This window comes from Dama dama, chromosome 12 (assembly GCF_033118175.1).
Source record: "Dama dama isolate Ldn47 chromosome 12, ASM3311817v1, whole genome shotgun sequence".
NCBI classification, from domain to species: Eukaryota; Metazoa; Chordata; class Mammalia; order Artiodactyla; family Cervidae; genus Dama; species Dama dama.
Window position 1 is genome coordinate 78,296,559 of NC_083692.1, and position 17,023 is coordinate 78,313,581.

Consider the following 17,023-nt stretch of genomic DNA (forward strand, 5'->3'; position numbering starts at 1 on the left):
GGTCATTTGTAAGCAAAGAATAGCCGTGCTCTCCACAATTCTTTATGACAAGCAATGATGACTTTCTAAACAGCATACAGAGAAGGCAATGGCAACCCACTCCAGTCCTCTTACCTGGAGATCCCCATGGATGGAGGAGCCTGGTAGGCTGCAGTCTATAGGGTTGCAAAGAGTCGGACATGCCTGAGTGACTTCACTTTCAGGCATTGGAGAAGGAAATGGCAACCCACTCCAGCATTCCTGCCTGGAGAATCCCAGGAATGGAGGAGCCTGGTAGGCCACAGCCTATGCGGTCGCACAGAGTTGGACACGACTGAAGCGACTTAGCAGCAGCAGCAGCAAACTCAGCATAAAAGTGAAAGTTAGTCTTTAATGAACTGAGAACAACACAAAAAATTCCCCCAAACATTGTCTGTGCTGTGCTGGGCTTTGTCACTTCAGCTGTGTCCTTCTCTTTGCAACCCCATGGGTTCCTCTGTCCTTAGCTCCTCTGCCCCAGGCTCCTCTGTCCATGGGATTCTCCAGGCATGAATACTGGAGTGGGTTGCCATTTCCTTCTCCAGGGGACCTTCCCAACCCAGGAATCGAGCCCCAGTCAGGTAGATTCTTTACTGTATGAGCCACAGGGAAGACCAATAATACTGGAGTGGGTAGCCTGTCCCTTCTTGAGGGGAACTTTCCGACCAAGGAATCAAATGGGGGTCTCCTGTATTGCAGGAGGATTCTTTACCAGCTGAGCTACCCAAGGTTGTATACTATTAAACTTTTGACTTTTACTCATTGGTTAGACTTTCTTTTCTTAAAAATGTTCTGTAAAAATTTTTCCCTTCTTCCCTATAACCCCTTGCAAACACTGATCTTTTTACTGTCTCCATAGTTTTGCTTCATCCAGAACATTATATAGTCGGGATCATATGGTGTGTGGCTTTCTCAGACTGGTTTCTTTCACTTGCGTATGTGTACGCTCAGTCGCTTCAGTCCTGTCTGACTCTTTGTGACCCTATGGACTGTAGCCATAACAATGGCTATGTAACACTTTTAAAGGTTACTTTCCATTTGCAGTTATTACAAAATATTGGCTATCTTCTCCATGTTATAACAATACATCCTTAAGCCTCTCATATACCCAACTGTTTGTGTCTCCCACACCCACACCCCTCTACTGGCCCTGCCCCCACTAATAACCACCAGTTTGTTCTCTATATCTGTGAGTCTGCTTTTATTGTTATATTCACTAGTTTATTGTGTTTGTTGGATTCTATACACAGATGATATCATACAGTATTTGTCTTTCTCTGACATATTTTACTTAGCATAATGCCCTCCAAGTCCATCCCTGTTGTTGCAAATGGCAAAATTTTGTTCTTTCTAATAAATTACCATATTTACAGCACAACTTCTATAAATAAGGATTTATTTTGAACTAAAGTAAAGAAATGAAAAGTAGACATACAGATGGCTAAAGTAAAGAAATGAAAAGAAAGCACAAAATGAAACTTATCAATTTTTTAAGGCATAAATTTCCATGAAATGGCATTTTAAGAGTAAGAGTTTATTTTTAGTCTCCATTCAATCTAGGCAGTGACTTTTTTTTTTTTTTTTTTTCTGGCTACTTTCTTCATCAGGAAGCATGCAGTGAATGGGACTGGGGTTCTGTGATGCTGCAGTTGTTGGTCTGAAGGGGTCTTTGTTGATGGTTTCAGTCCACTAGGGGGCACTGTAGGCTTTAAAGACGTGAAGACCTTTTCTGATGATTCCAAAGATGGAACAGTTAAGAGAGGAGCCTAGAGAGCATGGGGAACCGTCAAATTAGAGACAGCAAAGGTGGGGAGAGGGGAACAGTGTTTGTGTGAAGTTCATCTCAGATTTCAGCTTTGTCATTCTATATAAGTTTTGGAAAGCTGTAGCCCTTACCTCTGTATATCCATGGTGAGGATGATTCTCTGAGCAGAGGTAGCGACATAGGGGTACTACTGAGCTCTGAGTGCACGGAAGCTCAACAGAAAACACCTGCGTTACCTGTATTCATTTTTAAAATTTTTATGACTGAATTCCCTAAACCCACTGACCCAGAAATGATTCCAATACCCCAGACCTCCTACCTTTTCATATATTTCCTTGAGAGTAGAAAGAACAAGAATAAAAAGAGGAAAAAATAAGGAACAAAAATAGAAGGAAAGGAGAAAGACAACATTGAATTTGAGCAAAAGAGTGTGGCCAGATCAGAATCAGCTGTGGGTCAACAGGGTGCCCAAGAGCTGGACAGTAGGAAGGGAGAGGTGGAAATTAAGGCAGATGAACATTATACGCATGTCCCGATTTTCAACAATGAAATTCTTATTGGAATCATTTCTGTGCAGAGGCTGACTATATATCTTGGCTTCTAAATGATTTCAAGAATTGTATTTACTTCTGCAATAAACAATGCATGTATCAGATAGTTTTCCTTGATGAGAATTTTCACATAACTGAATTATCAAAATCTCTGCCAAACTATGCAATTTGAAAAGTGGGTCATTCTTCCCTATAATTCCTAAAGGTTCTATGTAATCCATCATGACACAATTCTTCTAGAAATATCATCTACCTTTCCTCACACACTATCCCACAATCTTCTCTTACATATAGACTTTTAAGAAAAAAAAAATTATTTATGACTACATACATCAGAAATATTGCTTTTACCTCTCTGCAGTGTCCCCCCAAACCTCAATTTTGGAGAAATTGCTGACCTTACTGCAGTCTCACTAGGCCACTGTGGGTGGAGTTTCCTGTTAAGTGAGCTGACACACCTCAGATGTGAATGGTACTCAGTGATTCTGGTGGAACACACTGACAGTAAGAACAACATTTCTCTGGCCCCAGGACTCTATATCCTTCAGAGTAGGGGCGAAGGCACCTCAGTACCTGGGCAAGGGATCATGAAGAGACAATGGGGAGCCCTGCTGGGGCTTCTGTGGGCCCAGATTTGCTGTGAGTCGGGGTCATCCCAGAGAAGGGGCTGGGGAGTGTCCACATTTCCTGGTCTGGAAACCCCATCCGTGACCCCTCAGTGACATCATATGTGTTTGCTTTTCTCTTTCCAAGCAGGGGTGAGAGGATTGAAGGTGGAGCAGAGCCCTTCAGTCTTGAAGCTCCAGGAAGGAGCCAACTCTACTCTGAGGTGCAATTTTTCTGCCACAGTGAGCAGTGTGCACTGGTTCCAGCAGAATCCCGGAGGCAGCCTCACCACGCTGTTTTTCATAACTTCAGGGACGAAGCAGAATGAAAGGCTGAGTTCCACAGTGAATTTTAAGGAAGGGTACAGTACCCTACACATCGCAGCCTCCCAGCTGGAAGACGCAGCCACCTACCTCTGTGCGGTGGAGGCACAGTGCTCCCTGGTGATCTGCAGCCTGTGCCCAAACTGCAGCTGCCTCAGCCCCGCCCCTCCGCAGGGCTACACCATGCAAGTACCTTGTTACCTCTTTGGGATTCCAGATTCATAGTTCAGCACTTTTTTCTTCCCAAGATCAGATCCTTTAGGACTGTCATTTCACTTTTTTTTTTTTTTTGCCCTTCTTATCCCAGAAATCTCTCGTGGATATAAAGCTCTAATATGGATCCATTGTCATAACTGATGTAGATGCCAATATTCAATGTCCTGTTAAAACAGTCTAGTGCTCCTGACAGATTAAATATAAGCTACATATAAATTTCTCTGATGGAAAATGCTTGAAAAGATATATGGTGATCAACAAACAGAAAGAGATGACTCAATTTTTTGGTTAACTGCATATGTGTGTTCCTTCAAAGTGAAAAGGGAATTAAATGTGTGTAATATTTTTAAAGTTTGTATTCAGAGTTTTGAGTCCTGGTAATAACAAATATAAGAAAAATAATTTTATGTGACGACAAAGCAGAGACTGGAGTGCTGTGTCTGAAAGCCAAGGAGCACCAAACACTGAGGGCAGCTGCCACAGGCTGAGAGAAAGGCACGGGTCTACAGTGGCTTATCCACAGGTACCGACATTTGGGACTAACCAAGATGTCCTTCAGCAAGTGGATGGATAAGTAAATTGTGGTACCTCCAAACAATGGAATATTATTCAGTGTTAAAAAGAAATGGGCTGTCAAGCCATAAAAATACAAAGGAAACTTAAATGCATAATACTAAGTGAAAGAAGTCAATCTAAAAGGCCGCCTACTATACGATTCCAGCTATGTGACATTCTGGGAAAGGCAAAATTATAAAGAGAGTGAAAACCACTGATTGCAGGGATGAATGGGCAGAGCACAAAGGATGTTTAGGAGTGAAACTACTCTCTGTGATACTATGATGATGAATACGTGCCACTGTACATTTGTGTAAACCCATAGAATGTACAACACCAAGAGTGAATCCTAGTAAACTATAGACTTTGGGTGATTATAATGTGTTAATATGGGCTCATCAGTTGTGAGAAATAGACCAGTCTCGTGTGGAAGTTGATAGCAAGAGAGGTTATGCAAGTGTGGGAGTGGGAGGTATATTGGAAACCTCTGCATCTTCTCTTTAATTTTTCTGTGAACCTAAAATGATCGAAAGTCTCAAAAAATTAGATTCAGATACATGAAAATAATTTGTATGAAGAGTTAAAGCATTTTAGAAAAATGGTGCCACTAGAAACGTTCAAAGTGAAAGTGTTAGTTGCTCCATCCTGTCCTACTCTATGCGACCCTATGGACTATAACCTGCTAGGCTCCTCGTTCCACGGAATTCTCCGGGCAAGAATACTGGAGTGGGTTGCCATTTCCTACTCCAAGGGATCTTCCCGACCCAGGTATCAGACCCAGGGATCGAACTCAGGTCTCCCGCATTGCAGGCAAGTTCTTTACCATTTGAGCCACCAGGGAAGCCACTAGAAACATTACTTAATGAGACTTTACCCTGCTTCTTGCAAAGAAGATTCCAAATTTTCATTTTGCACTCGTTCTAAAAATGACATAGGTGATCCCCACCTACACTTGCACAGAGAGACAGAAGCCAGAAAGCAATTTGGTAGCTTTAGAAAGAGCCTCTTGCTTTACCTGTTGGCAACTCAGCGACTTCCTCCGGGTCCTCCAGTCGTGCAGATGTTTTTTCTTTTATTCCTACAAGATGAAATAAGACTTACAGAATGAATTACCAGAAGAACATCTCCTTACCGATTCAGTCACAAAGCCCCTTTGACCTCACTGTCTGTGATGACGCTCACATTCAGTGAGCCCTGCCCCATTTTATGCCATTTTACTCTGGATTTATATTCTCCTTGATCTTATAGGAGAAATGAAATCACAGATAGGGATTCACTCCACGGACTCTGCTTCAGAAGAGGACCTAGGGTTAATTAGTGGCAACCGCAGCCCCCGAAGACTGCATGAAATGCACAAATGGTGTTGGGGTTCCAGAGTGCAAGGGGTCTCTCCCCACTCTCTCTCATCACTCTACGTTGTATATGAGCAGGCCTCAATAAAGATTTTTTCTGCTAAATAGTATAAAAGAATTTAGAGCTAGATGAGCCCTTAGACAGGGTTTAGTTCACCTCATTTTACAAAACAGAAACTAGATCCAAGATGGCAGAATGAAAAATTGTATAATTAAAAAATAGATCAAATGAGCTAGCAGCAGAAAGTAGAGGATAAGCTGGATATCCTCACCTCCCCCTTAATGTTCTTTTCCTATCTCCTTATTCCAGACCCTTGTTGCTGAGCAAAGAAAAGCTGTCTAATGCAAACTGCAACATTAGATCTCTGCCATTTAGTAATTACATTTTAGTATACATTTCAACTGTTTCTACTGTCAATTCTCTGAGAAAGCAAGGGCCCACTGAAAACCAGGTTAGAGGAGACAGTCTGAGATAACAGGCAGTTGAAATGTCAAATGATCTTCTCTCTGTTACTCTGATCTTTGGCTTACAAGTTTCTTTTACAGAGTTTTCCTCCATAACAGGCAAATGAAAATGGTATATTGGCTGAACTTGATAGTTTCATATAAATATATATATATATATATATGTTTGCTTGTTTGTTTAGAAGAGTGAATCATGGTGCTTTTATAATTTAAAAATTATATATCAGGCCCATCATTGAATAAAGAGCAACAGCATCTACCTCTTTTCAGCTTATAAACAGTCAAATTCTCTATCTCTATATTCTTACTGTGCATTAGATTACTTCAATCTGAGACATAATTTGTTTGACCTTTGCTGCTTTTATGCATGTCCCTCATAGGCACAGCCATGAAAAGGACATTTAACCAGAATTCAGTAGTTAGAGATGTGACCACCAGATGGTGGTGCACCTCTGCTGATCAGAACATGTAGAGGGCTCCTTTGAATGGATTCTGAATGGATAGGCATAGGGCAGAAGCAGTCTTTTTCTTATTGGCTGGCTAGACAGTGAAAGAAACCACTAGAGAAAAGAAGGGGACACTTGGTAACAGAAGCAGGTCTCCTGGCTGGAGACTGCAGGTCCACAATTGATCTTAAATGGGAAAAACAATGAAGACACCCATTGGAGCTTTAATCACATTCTTATGGCTACAGCTGGACTGTGAGTTGAGGGTTTAAGGGAAACAGTAAAATAAATAAATAAATTAAAAAAAAAAAAAGAGAAACAGTGTATTAGTAGATATTCGTTAGACACCGAGACTGACTTTATTCAGGTTTCTTCTAGTTATTGTAGAAAAGGGAAAGTAAATTGTGGAACTTAATAATCTGACAACCTTCTCCTTTCTCTGACTTCTACTTTCTCCATAGGTGTCAGTCTTGGAAACGAGGTGGAGCAGAGTCCTTCTACCCTGAGTGTCCAGGAGGGAAACACCACTGTTATCACCTGCACTTATACAGACACAGCTTCAGAGTATTTCCCTTGGTATAAGCAAGAACCTGGGAAAGGTCCCCAGCTCCTTGTAGCTATTCATTCAAATATGGGTGAAAAAAAAGACCAGAGACTGACTGTCTTCTTGAATAAGACCTCCAAATGTCTCTCCCTGCACATCGCAACCATCCAGCCTGGAGACTCAGCTGTCTACTTCTGTGCAGCAAGGACACAGCGCTGCCCAGGCAGCCACTACCTGTACTCATACTTGTGATGGGCAGCCCCCTTCTCTGGTGCAACCTTCAAAGTAGCATCTGTCATATTGTTTGTCTGCAAGTGGAAACTGATGTGTTAGACAAGCGTAGAATAAGAAGGTTAGGTTCAAGATGACCCAGAAAGTATGACACATTTGATGAATAATTGCTGCTTATTGATTTCTTAAAGGGAGTTAGCATTGTTTTGTTTCAAAATTGTAAGATTGCCTTTACATTTGCTACTCAGACTCCTTTTCTATAAATAACCTCTTGGTATCAATTTATAATCCTTATCATGAATGGGTTTTTTTTTAATACAGTGTTTTGAAAACAACATTTATTATTTTTCTGATTATATATTGCATGCCAATTATAGGGAAATGTGTGATATCCAATAAATATGATATTGATAATTCTGCAATCACATAATATTGTGAATATTCAGCTTACCTTTTCAATAAATTATTGTTACAATAGGCTTATAATGTTTTTCACTTACTATTATATGTTGAATTGAGCATTCCCCATTCACATAGTTAATTATCAGTAGATGTTTGTTAAAGAAATAAGAAAGGGTGAATCCTGCAATGCAGGAGACTCTGGTTTGATTCCTGGGTTGGGAAGATCTGCTGGAGAAGGAGTAGGCTACCCACTCCAGTATTCTTGGGCTTCCCTTGTGGCTCAGCTGGTAAAGAATCTGCCTGCAATGTGGGAGAGTTAGAATCAATCCCTGGGTTGAGAAGATTCCCTGGAGAAGGGAAAGGCTACCCACTCCAGTATTGTGGCCTGGAGAATTCCATGGGCTGTATAGTCCATGTGGTTACAAAGAATCAGACACAATGAGCAACTTTCACTTTCATTTTAACAGGCATACATGATATGTGAACTGTGTTAAAAACCTATAACTACCACTGTATGTATACTTTTTGTAATTTAATGTATCCAAGATAGATTCACAAGTTCAGATATTTAGTTAATTTTGTTTTTGCTAATGATTGATTTAAAAAGGAGTTTAGAATAGTTATTGCATAGACAGCCTGGTATTGTTTTTTTTCAATATTTAAGATAAGATTATTTTAAAACACATTAATTCACATTTGCTATGAGAGTGTTAAAAAAATCTGCTCTGGACACGAAGGCATTTTGAATAGCAAAGGTACTATCAGGAGAACTTTTCACTGAGAAGGGTAACAAAGTTGAATAACCTGAGGGGAAATTAATGTTTTATATTAGTAAAATGATTGGTAGAAAAAGGTGGGTGCTTTAGCTTGGAGAACAATTTGTGCTATGTGTGGTACCATCAGATTTAATGGAGATGCCAGGGCAGGATCTGAAACTTCAATCAGTTTAGCTGAGGCTGTAATTACTTCTAGATAGGAAGGTAAATTCTGTTCAGCTTTAAGGGGTAGGCCATTGTAGGTAACAGCTCTCTGCTGTTTGTCATTGTTGACTGAAAAGATGCACAATGTGAGAGCTGTGAGCTAAGTTTTACTTGGGGCAAAATGAGGACTGCAGCCAGGGAGACTGAAGCTCAGATAGCTCTGAGAGACTGCTCCAAAGAGGTAGTGGGGGAATGTCAACATATAAGATTTTGGCAAAGGGGGAATTCAACACAATCAAGTGCTTACTTTACGAAAGATTTTCTGCTAGTCCCAAGGAGCTGATGTCACCATGAAAGGATTTAGTGCTTTTCTAGATATGAAGAGATGCAAGGATTGGGATCATGAAATCAGTTCCTGAAAATATCTAACTATGTAAAGACCTGTTTCACCAGTTTCCTGGGAGCACAGAGTGCCTCACTGTCCACCCTGCATTACCCTCAGAGGGTTTTGAAGGTCAGCAGCTACAGCAGTACAGGGTTCAGTCTCTGTCGAGGTGGAAGACAAATGCCCTTGCTGTTGTTCAGTTGCTGACAAATACTCTTGGCAAGTGCCAATTTGTAGTTGACACCATGTTGTTTAACCTTAGGCATGGCTTTCCTTTTACATTCTTACACAAATATTATAATCAGTAGTAGTTTCATGATCAACTGTCTTATGGAGGTCTCTTGTGGTATATTCCCTTAGAACTAGGTGCACAGAATATAGAGGCTTTTTCTGGCTCTTTTGGGCTTCCCTGGTGGCTCAGATGGTCAAGAACCTGCCTACAATGCAGGAGACCTGGGTTCAATCCTGGGGTTGGAAAGATCCACTGGAGGAGGGAATGGCTACCCACTCCAGTATTCTTGCCTGGAGAATGCCATGGACAGAGGAGCCTGGCAGGTCTGGGGTCACAGAGAGTTGGACCTGACTGAGAGGGTTCCAATTGAATTAATGGGAACAACATAAATTCAAAGGTTTGATAACCTGATGACCAATTATCTAGCATCTATTTGACCTCTCTGAACAGACCTGGGCTGTCAGAACAAATAGAGAAGAGAAAGGGACCACTGTGACAGGACTCCATGTCTGTGAGATTCATTCTAGCTTTCTGTAAAGGGGGATTATCTTTTCTCCTACTATTAGGTCCCAAGTTAGGTAACTGAGCAGATGTGGTGGTGAAGAATTATAGTGATTGCTATATTGATATGTAGGTTGAGAAAGCTGCAGTAATTAACACAAACGGATTTGTCTTCTTTTCATAAAGCAATTTATTTCTATCTTAAATGAAAGAAAGCATATGTAGGTATGAGGATAAAAGATCACTACATCTTTTTTTTTTTTTTTTAGGTAAACCTTCTCTTTATTTCAAACATAGATAAGTGGAGAGATTTTCCTTTCACCTTGAAATTCAAAAAACTTACTGTGTTAAAAATGTTACTCTCTATTGTTTCATTTTGGGGAGATACTGAGCATTTAAACCTATTAATATATTCTCAGGTATTTAATAAATTTGGGGAGATTGATTTCATTGATTTTTGCTTCTTTATCATTCTTCTGGAATTTCTATTGTAAGTAGTTTTGATCTTCTTGGACACCTTTCAGATCTCTGAAGAATTATTACCACTATTATTCTTTATTGTTTTTCCTGACTCTGTGGGAGAAGGCGAGGGTGGGATATTTCAAGAGAACAGCATTGAAACATGTATATTATCTGGGGTGAAACTGATCACTACATCTTATGTTGTTTCCATAATCCATTACATGCAGTATCTTGAAACAAGTCCCATCATAGATGCAATAGCTGAACACAGTAGTTAGTCAAACTATCACTCTTCCTTTCAATATCAAATTTGACTTGTGTTTATTTTCAGATGTAATTGGTATCAACTGAAAATGGGTTTGGGTGGACTCCGGGAGTTGGTGATGGACAGGGAAGCCGGGCGTGCTGTGGTTCATGGGGTCACAAAGAATTGGACCCAACTGAGTGACTGAACTGAACCGAACTGAACTGAAGAGCTGGTTAATGCAAAAGGAAGTTTGGGGTGAGTGAGACACTCACCTGGTCCATAGAGATGTTGACATGAGCCGCATCAACTTGCTACTCCAGGAAACCCCTGTTTCCTGTTGTGGGGCAGCAGCAGCACACACCCAGCAATCCTTCCCTCACCCTGTCAGGCTCACCTTGCAAAGCCTTGACATTGAAGAAGAAGATATTTTCCATCTAGCGGAGAGCTGAAACATGCTTCTCTCCAGCCTTCTGAAGATGGTCGTGGCTTCACTGTGTTTAGGTAAGGATGGTCCTGGTGGAACTGTACCTCCTCTGTTACCTAAGGACTGGAGGAACAAGCAGTCTTATGGGAACCCTGGGAAGAAGGGGTGGTAGTAGGGTCTAAAATGGGATTTCTTTATTCCACACCACTTATTCCTAAAGTTCTGATTCTTTTTTTTTTTTTTTTTTCTTTAGGATCCATTATTGCCCAGAAGGTAACTCAAGAACAACAACCACAAGTATTAGTGCAGGAGAAGGAAGCTGTGACCCTGGACTGCAAGTATGACACCAGTGAGTCACGTTACAGTTTATCCTGGTACAAGCAGCCCAGCAGTGGGGGGATGATTCTCCTTATTCGTCAGGATTCTCATAACCAGCAAAATGCCACAGAAGGTCGCTACTCATTGAATTTCCAGAAAGCAAGAAAATCTATCACACTTGTCATCTCAGCTTCACAGCTGGAGGACTCTGCAGTGTATTTCTGTGCGCTGAGAGAGCCCACAGTGAGACGTGTGGAGGAGGGACCTGCACCAAAACCCAGGGCCCTGCTCCACCTGCCGTAGGGACCAGAGCAGGGAGTTGCCAGCACAGACAGGAAGTGACTACGGTTGAACAAGCATAGGGTTAGAGAGAAGATACTCATTCTAAGAAAACAGTTCTCTAGGTTCAGAGGCCATATTCAGAGCTATCATTCATTAAAAAAAATCCTTATCCCTAAAAATTTAGGTTTAAATTATTTATTTATTAAAAATGTAAAATTATGTACTGAGGACAGAAATTAGCCACATAAAATCCTTGCCATGCAGTGATTCATATGAGCTAGAAGAACTGACTAAGGAAATTCAAAAATGTCTGAATTATAAATCAGTAAAAATATGTGTGAATTGTTGGATTTTCATTTCAATTTATTCATGTTTCACCAAAAGTTTTCACTTTTGTCTCAGGTTCAAAGGATTTGTTAACAAAATACGCCACTTGTTATATACAAATAAATAATATAGATGTTTATTGGAGAATTATCTAGCTTACTTTCAATATATTAGCATTAAACACACTAACATTAAAAGAAAATAGAAAGAGTAGATGATACATCAACAAATTGGGTTTTGACCAACATCCAGACTTGAGAGTTTCCAGCACTGGGAAGTCCCAGGTCACAGCACTTCTGGAGTCCCAGTTATGAAAAGAGTCCTTTCCATGGGTAAGACTTCAAAGATTACAGTTCAGGGCTCTCATTTACAATCGCAGGGCAGTTGCAAACTGATATCATCACCAATCTGTGACCCAGTTGCAGCTCTGGTTTCATGTTAATGCTGTTTGTTTAGTCATGTAAAACTTGGAATGTTGCTCAGGCTGGGGGATCCCTCTAGGAGCTCAACAATCTCAAGATTCCTTCCCCATTTTATCCATGGTGCTGGAAGTCTTGCACTCACAGCAGGCAGTTACTCACAGTCAGGGCACTGTCCAGGAAGGTTAGAAGCAAGGTCAGAGGCCTGTTCTGCTTTGTCTCTGAAGCCTAAACAAGACTGTTTATTTAATTTTCCTAGCAAATCATTAAATATTAATTGACTATATGTTATGTTACAGGCGTTGTTTTGTCATGAAATCTGTGTGATTTTCCTTCTTTTGAATATCATGTTGTTTTTAACCATTTAATAAATTCATTCATTTTAGTTTTGTTAGCTGAGTTAATAGTACCTTTATTTACATTCTAAGGTGCCTACTTTGTGCTAATACTCATTGCTTCTTATTAACACCTCTATCATTGAATGGCTCAATTTCCATAATGTAAGATTTTCCTGCCTCTCTTCAGTCTTATCCACAAAAAGATCAATAATTAGTGGCTCTTAGAAGGACATTTTGCAAAGTACTGTATGAATTATGTTCTGTCTCTGGTCTTGCCTTTCACTGCACTCTCTTCCAAAAGCATTTTTGCCATCATGTGGCTGATTTTGCACCCTTCTAGGCTCTCTCATTCAATCATTGTTACACAATCCCAAATATTCCTTCTCTGCAACTTCTTCCTTCTAACTTGAATCCCATTTTTGTCAGTGTTTTAAAAGCTGAATGGTAATGGGTGGTTGCTAAGTGATCTTGTATAGTAGCTGCTTCTTATATTTGTATTTGGAAAGCAATTGTGTAGAGTAGAAATCTTAAAAGGAATGTCTTACATTCTTTACAATAAGTGAGGCTGGAAAAACTGGACAGCTAAATGTAAAAGAATGAAATCAGAACACTCTCTAACATCATACACAAAAATAGACTCAAAATGGTTTAAAGGCCTAAATGTAAGACTGGATACTATAAAACTGTTAGAGGATAACATAGGCAGAACACTCTTTGACATAAATCACACTAGAATCTTTCCTTGGTCTACCTCCTAGAGTAATGAAAATAAAAATAAAAAGAAACAAATGGAACCTAACTAAACTTAAAAGCTTTTGCATAGCAAAGGAAATCATAAACAAAACAGAAAGAAAATTCACAGAGAGAGAAAATATTCACAACCAAATTGACAAGGGATTAGTCTCCAAAATATACAAACAGCTCATGCAGATCCATATTAAAAAAAAACCAAAACAATTCAAATAAAAATGAGGGGACGATCCAATAGACACTTCTCCAAAGAACATGTACAGGTGACCAAGAGGCACATGAAAAGATGCTCAACACCACTACTTACTAGAAAAATGCAAATCAAAACTACAATGAGATGTCACTTCACACTGATCTTTGGGCTTCCCTGGTGGCTCAGTTGGTAAAAAATCTTGGGCTTCCCTGGTGGCTCAGCTGGCAAAAAAATCTGCTTGCAATGTGGGAAACCTGGGTTTGATTCCTGGATTGGGAAGATCCCCTGGAGAAGTGAAAGGCTACCCACTCCAGTACTCTGGCCTGGAAAATTCCATGGACTGTATAGTCCATGGGATCACAAAATGTGGGACATGACTGAGTGACTTTCACTTTCACTCACACTGATCTGAATGGCCATCATCAAAGAATCTACAAGCAATAAATGCTGGAGAAGGTGTGGAGAAAAGAAGAAAAGGGAACACTCCTACACTGTTGGTGGAAATGTAAATTGGTATAGCCACTATGGAGAACAGTATGGAAGCTCCTTAAAAAACTAAAAAGAGTGCTACCATATGACCCAGCGATTCCACTCCTGAGCATAAATCTGGAGAAAACCATAATTTGAAAAAATACATGAACCCTAATGTTCACTGCAGCACTATTTACAATACCAAGGACATGGAAGCAACCTATATGTCTATGGAAAGAATGGATAAAGAAGGTGTGGTACATGTATACTGTGCAATATTACTCAGCCATAAAAACAATGAGGTAATGCCATTTGCAGCAACATGGATGGACCTGGAGATTGTCACACTGACTGAAGTCAAACAAAGACAAATATCATATATTACTTATATGTGGAATCTTAAAAAATGGTACAAATGAACCTAATTCCGAAACAGAAGTAGAGCTACAGATACAGGAAACAAATTTATGGTTACCAAGGGGGAAGTAGGGGAGGGATAAATTAGGAGGCTGGGATTGTCATATACACACTACTACATATATAATATAGACAGATAACTAATAAGAAACCTACTGAAGGGCACAGGGAACTCTGCTTAATACTTTGTAAGGACCTACATGGCAGTATAATTCTAAACAGACTGGGTGTGCTGTGTGTGCACAACTGATTCACTTTGCTGTACAGCGGAAAATGACACAGTAAAATCAACTGTACTCCAGTAAAAGTTAATTTTAAAAAGTCTTAAATTTGTTTAACTCAAAAAATCATACCGTCCTAAGAGATATTTTTTTTTACCATATTAATAATTTTAAGTGTATAACACTGCCGGGCCTGCCGGCTAGATGAACAGGTCGAGGACGCAATCACCACAGCACCTGAGAAATAAAAGACTAAGAAAGATGGGGTTGAGAGGGACGGAGTCAGCATGTGACTGATTCCGACGACTTTATTGAGGGGTAACATACATATATATACTAACAGGATTCACCAAATTTTAGATCAAAGACTTGCATACGTGCAGAACTGCAGACACTAGTTTTAGCTCAGGAGTTTTATCTTAACTCCAGCAGAGCATGGCACCAGGGTCTTACAATCAGGTAAAGACTACCTAGACATAAGCCATTCACAGGAGCCCGATAATCTTATCAGAGTCAGGAAGATGGGCAAATGGTGGCTGCAGCGATTTCCTTGAGGGAGGTGAGAAAGGCCAATTTGCACTTTAACAAATCAGGGGTGGCGGGACAGAGAGGGACCTTTTGATCTCTCTCAGGGCCGAGAAGGGGCCTGAGCAGTCAGGCCGGCTCCCCGCATCTCCCCCTTTTCTTTTGACTAATGGCCATTACATCTCCCTCGAAGGAAATGGCCGCGTTTGCAAATGGGAAAACATCAGCAATCTTTTATTTATCATCTCAGATATGCATTGACAAATGCAAGGGCCAAAACACAGCAATAACAATATGCATATAATGATAAAAATTATAGATTTCCACCAACCACTATGAAACCAGGCAGATATCTGACTCCAAATGCTGGAGTCAGAAAAATCCATAGCGGCTACTTGTTGTTTCATATCTTCTAAAGCATCAGAAACATTTGAGGAATAATCAGGAATATATACACAACACTCCATTTTTATTAAGGCACATGTTCCCCCTTGAGAGGCTGTTAGAATATCCAGAGCCATGCGATTTTGTAGAACGGCTTTTCTCATCTGTTTTTGTTCTTCATTAAGAGCCTCTAAAGCTCTTCTAGTATCTGTCAAAGCTTGTTTTGTAAAATTGTTCAAAGCCTCTACCCTGAGCATAATATCAGTGGCTCCTAAAGAGGGCACGAAAATTGAGGCTAAATAATCATACCAATGAAAAACAGAGCATGACCACCGGGCTTTAACATAAGGTAAATTAACAGGTTGACTAATTTTTTGCTTATGAATTCTCCCAGGGGCAAACACAAACCCTAGGGTACATCTCCCCACCCATCCTACAGGGAGCCAGGGCCAAAGGTTGTATCCACAAATCCATCGAGTGTTATTTGGGGCTACCCATCTTATACCAGGGCTATTTTCCCAATCTGTCCCTGGCCAAATAACAGACTTGTTGACAATAAATGTTACATCCATTACAGTCTTACATTTGTGGGTAGGCAATAGTCCCATATGTTTCATGTGATATCCTGGAAATTCTCGGCCTCCAAATGTTGGTACATGAGGCTTTTGCTCCCAGCAAATGTCAGCAGGGGTCAGTAGCTGTCCTTTTTCAGGGGTCATCCAGAAATATTCATCCCAAACTTGGTAGTAGTCACCCTCAAATCGATTAAAATCATTAGGAGAAGAAACAGATCTATTTTCGTAATATAAGTACGCATTAACACTCATGCATCTGCTGATTTGTCGGGAGAAGATTCCTCTGCTGTAAAGTCAGCCGACCTAATTGCTGATTCAGTAATCTCCTCCGTCTGGCGTACCAGCCTTTCCGGGAGCCAGCGCGGTGCTTCGGCATCCTGTGGAAAAACACATACATGACCCCTCCCCCAAATTAACACGGGATCTGGGCCATGCCAGTTATTATCCAGCGGGTCTTTCCACAAGACCATCGGCTTTCTGCTGGAAATCTGAGGGTCCCAAAATCTCTGCGCGGCTGAATGTCCTTCTTTATCTAAAATTAAAAAATTTAAAATATATAAAGCGTGATTAAGGTAATTTCTGGGTAGAAGGGGGTAGAGCTCCCCCCTCTGTATTTTTTGAAGCTGTAGTTTCAAAGTTTGATTAGCACGTTCCACGATGCCTTGACCCTGTGGATTATAAGGAATGCCTGTTTTTAGGGTGATAGAAAAAGAGGAACAAAAGTTTTTGAAAGCAGAGGAAACATAGCCGGGGCCATTATTAGTTTTTATAATCTTTGGCGTGCCTAAAATGGAAAAAGCATAAAGACAATGCGAGATAGAATGTTTTGCGGCTTCACCAGTCTGTAAGGATGCCACAATATATCCTGAAAAGGTGTCAATAGATACATGAACGTACTTTAAACGACCAAAGGAAGGGACATGAGTGACATCCATTTGCCAAAGATGATTTGGTAGAAGCCCGCGAGGATTAATACCAAGATGTGGAACTGGAAGAAACTTAGGGCAAACAGAACAAGATTTAACAATTTGTCGTGCAGTCTCTCGAGGAATTTGAAACTGCAAACGAAGAGTATTACTATTCTGGTGATGTAGCGCATGTGACTGCTGTGCTGCTTCCACCTGTGAAAGAAAAACTCTAGTGTGAGAATCAGCCATC

At 40.4% G+C, this 17,023-nt stretch overlaps 2 gene segments (V, D, J or C); both read left to right on the forward strand.

Annotated features, from left to right (window-relative positions):
• The first annotated feature begins 2,830 nt into the window (after positions 1-2,830).
• Positions 2,831-3,488, forward strand: LOC133067052 (T cell receptor alpha variable 22-like). The segment is given in 2 exon segments: positions 2,831-2,973; positions 3,091-3,488. Coding segments are annotated over 2 exon segments (450 nt in total).
• Positions 3,489-10,610: 7,122 nt separating this feature from the next.
• Positions 10,611-11,266, forward strand: LOC133067053 (T cell receptor alpha variable 14/delta variable 4-like). The segment is given in 2 exon segments: positions 10,611-10,722; positions 10,899-11,266. Coding segments are annotated over 2 exon segments (417 nt in total).
• Positions 11,267-17,023: the final 5,757 nt, after the last annotated feature.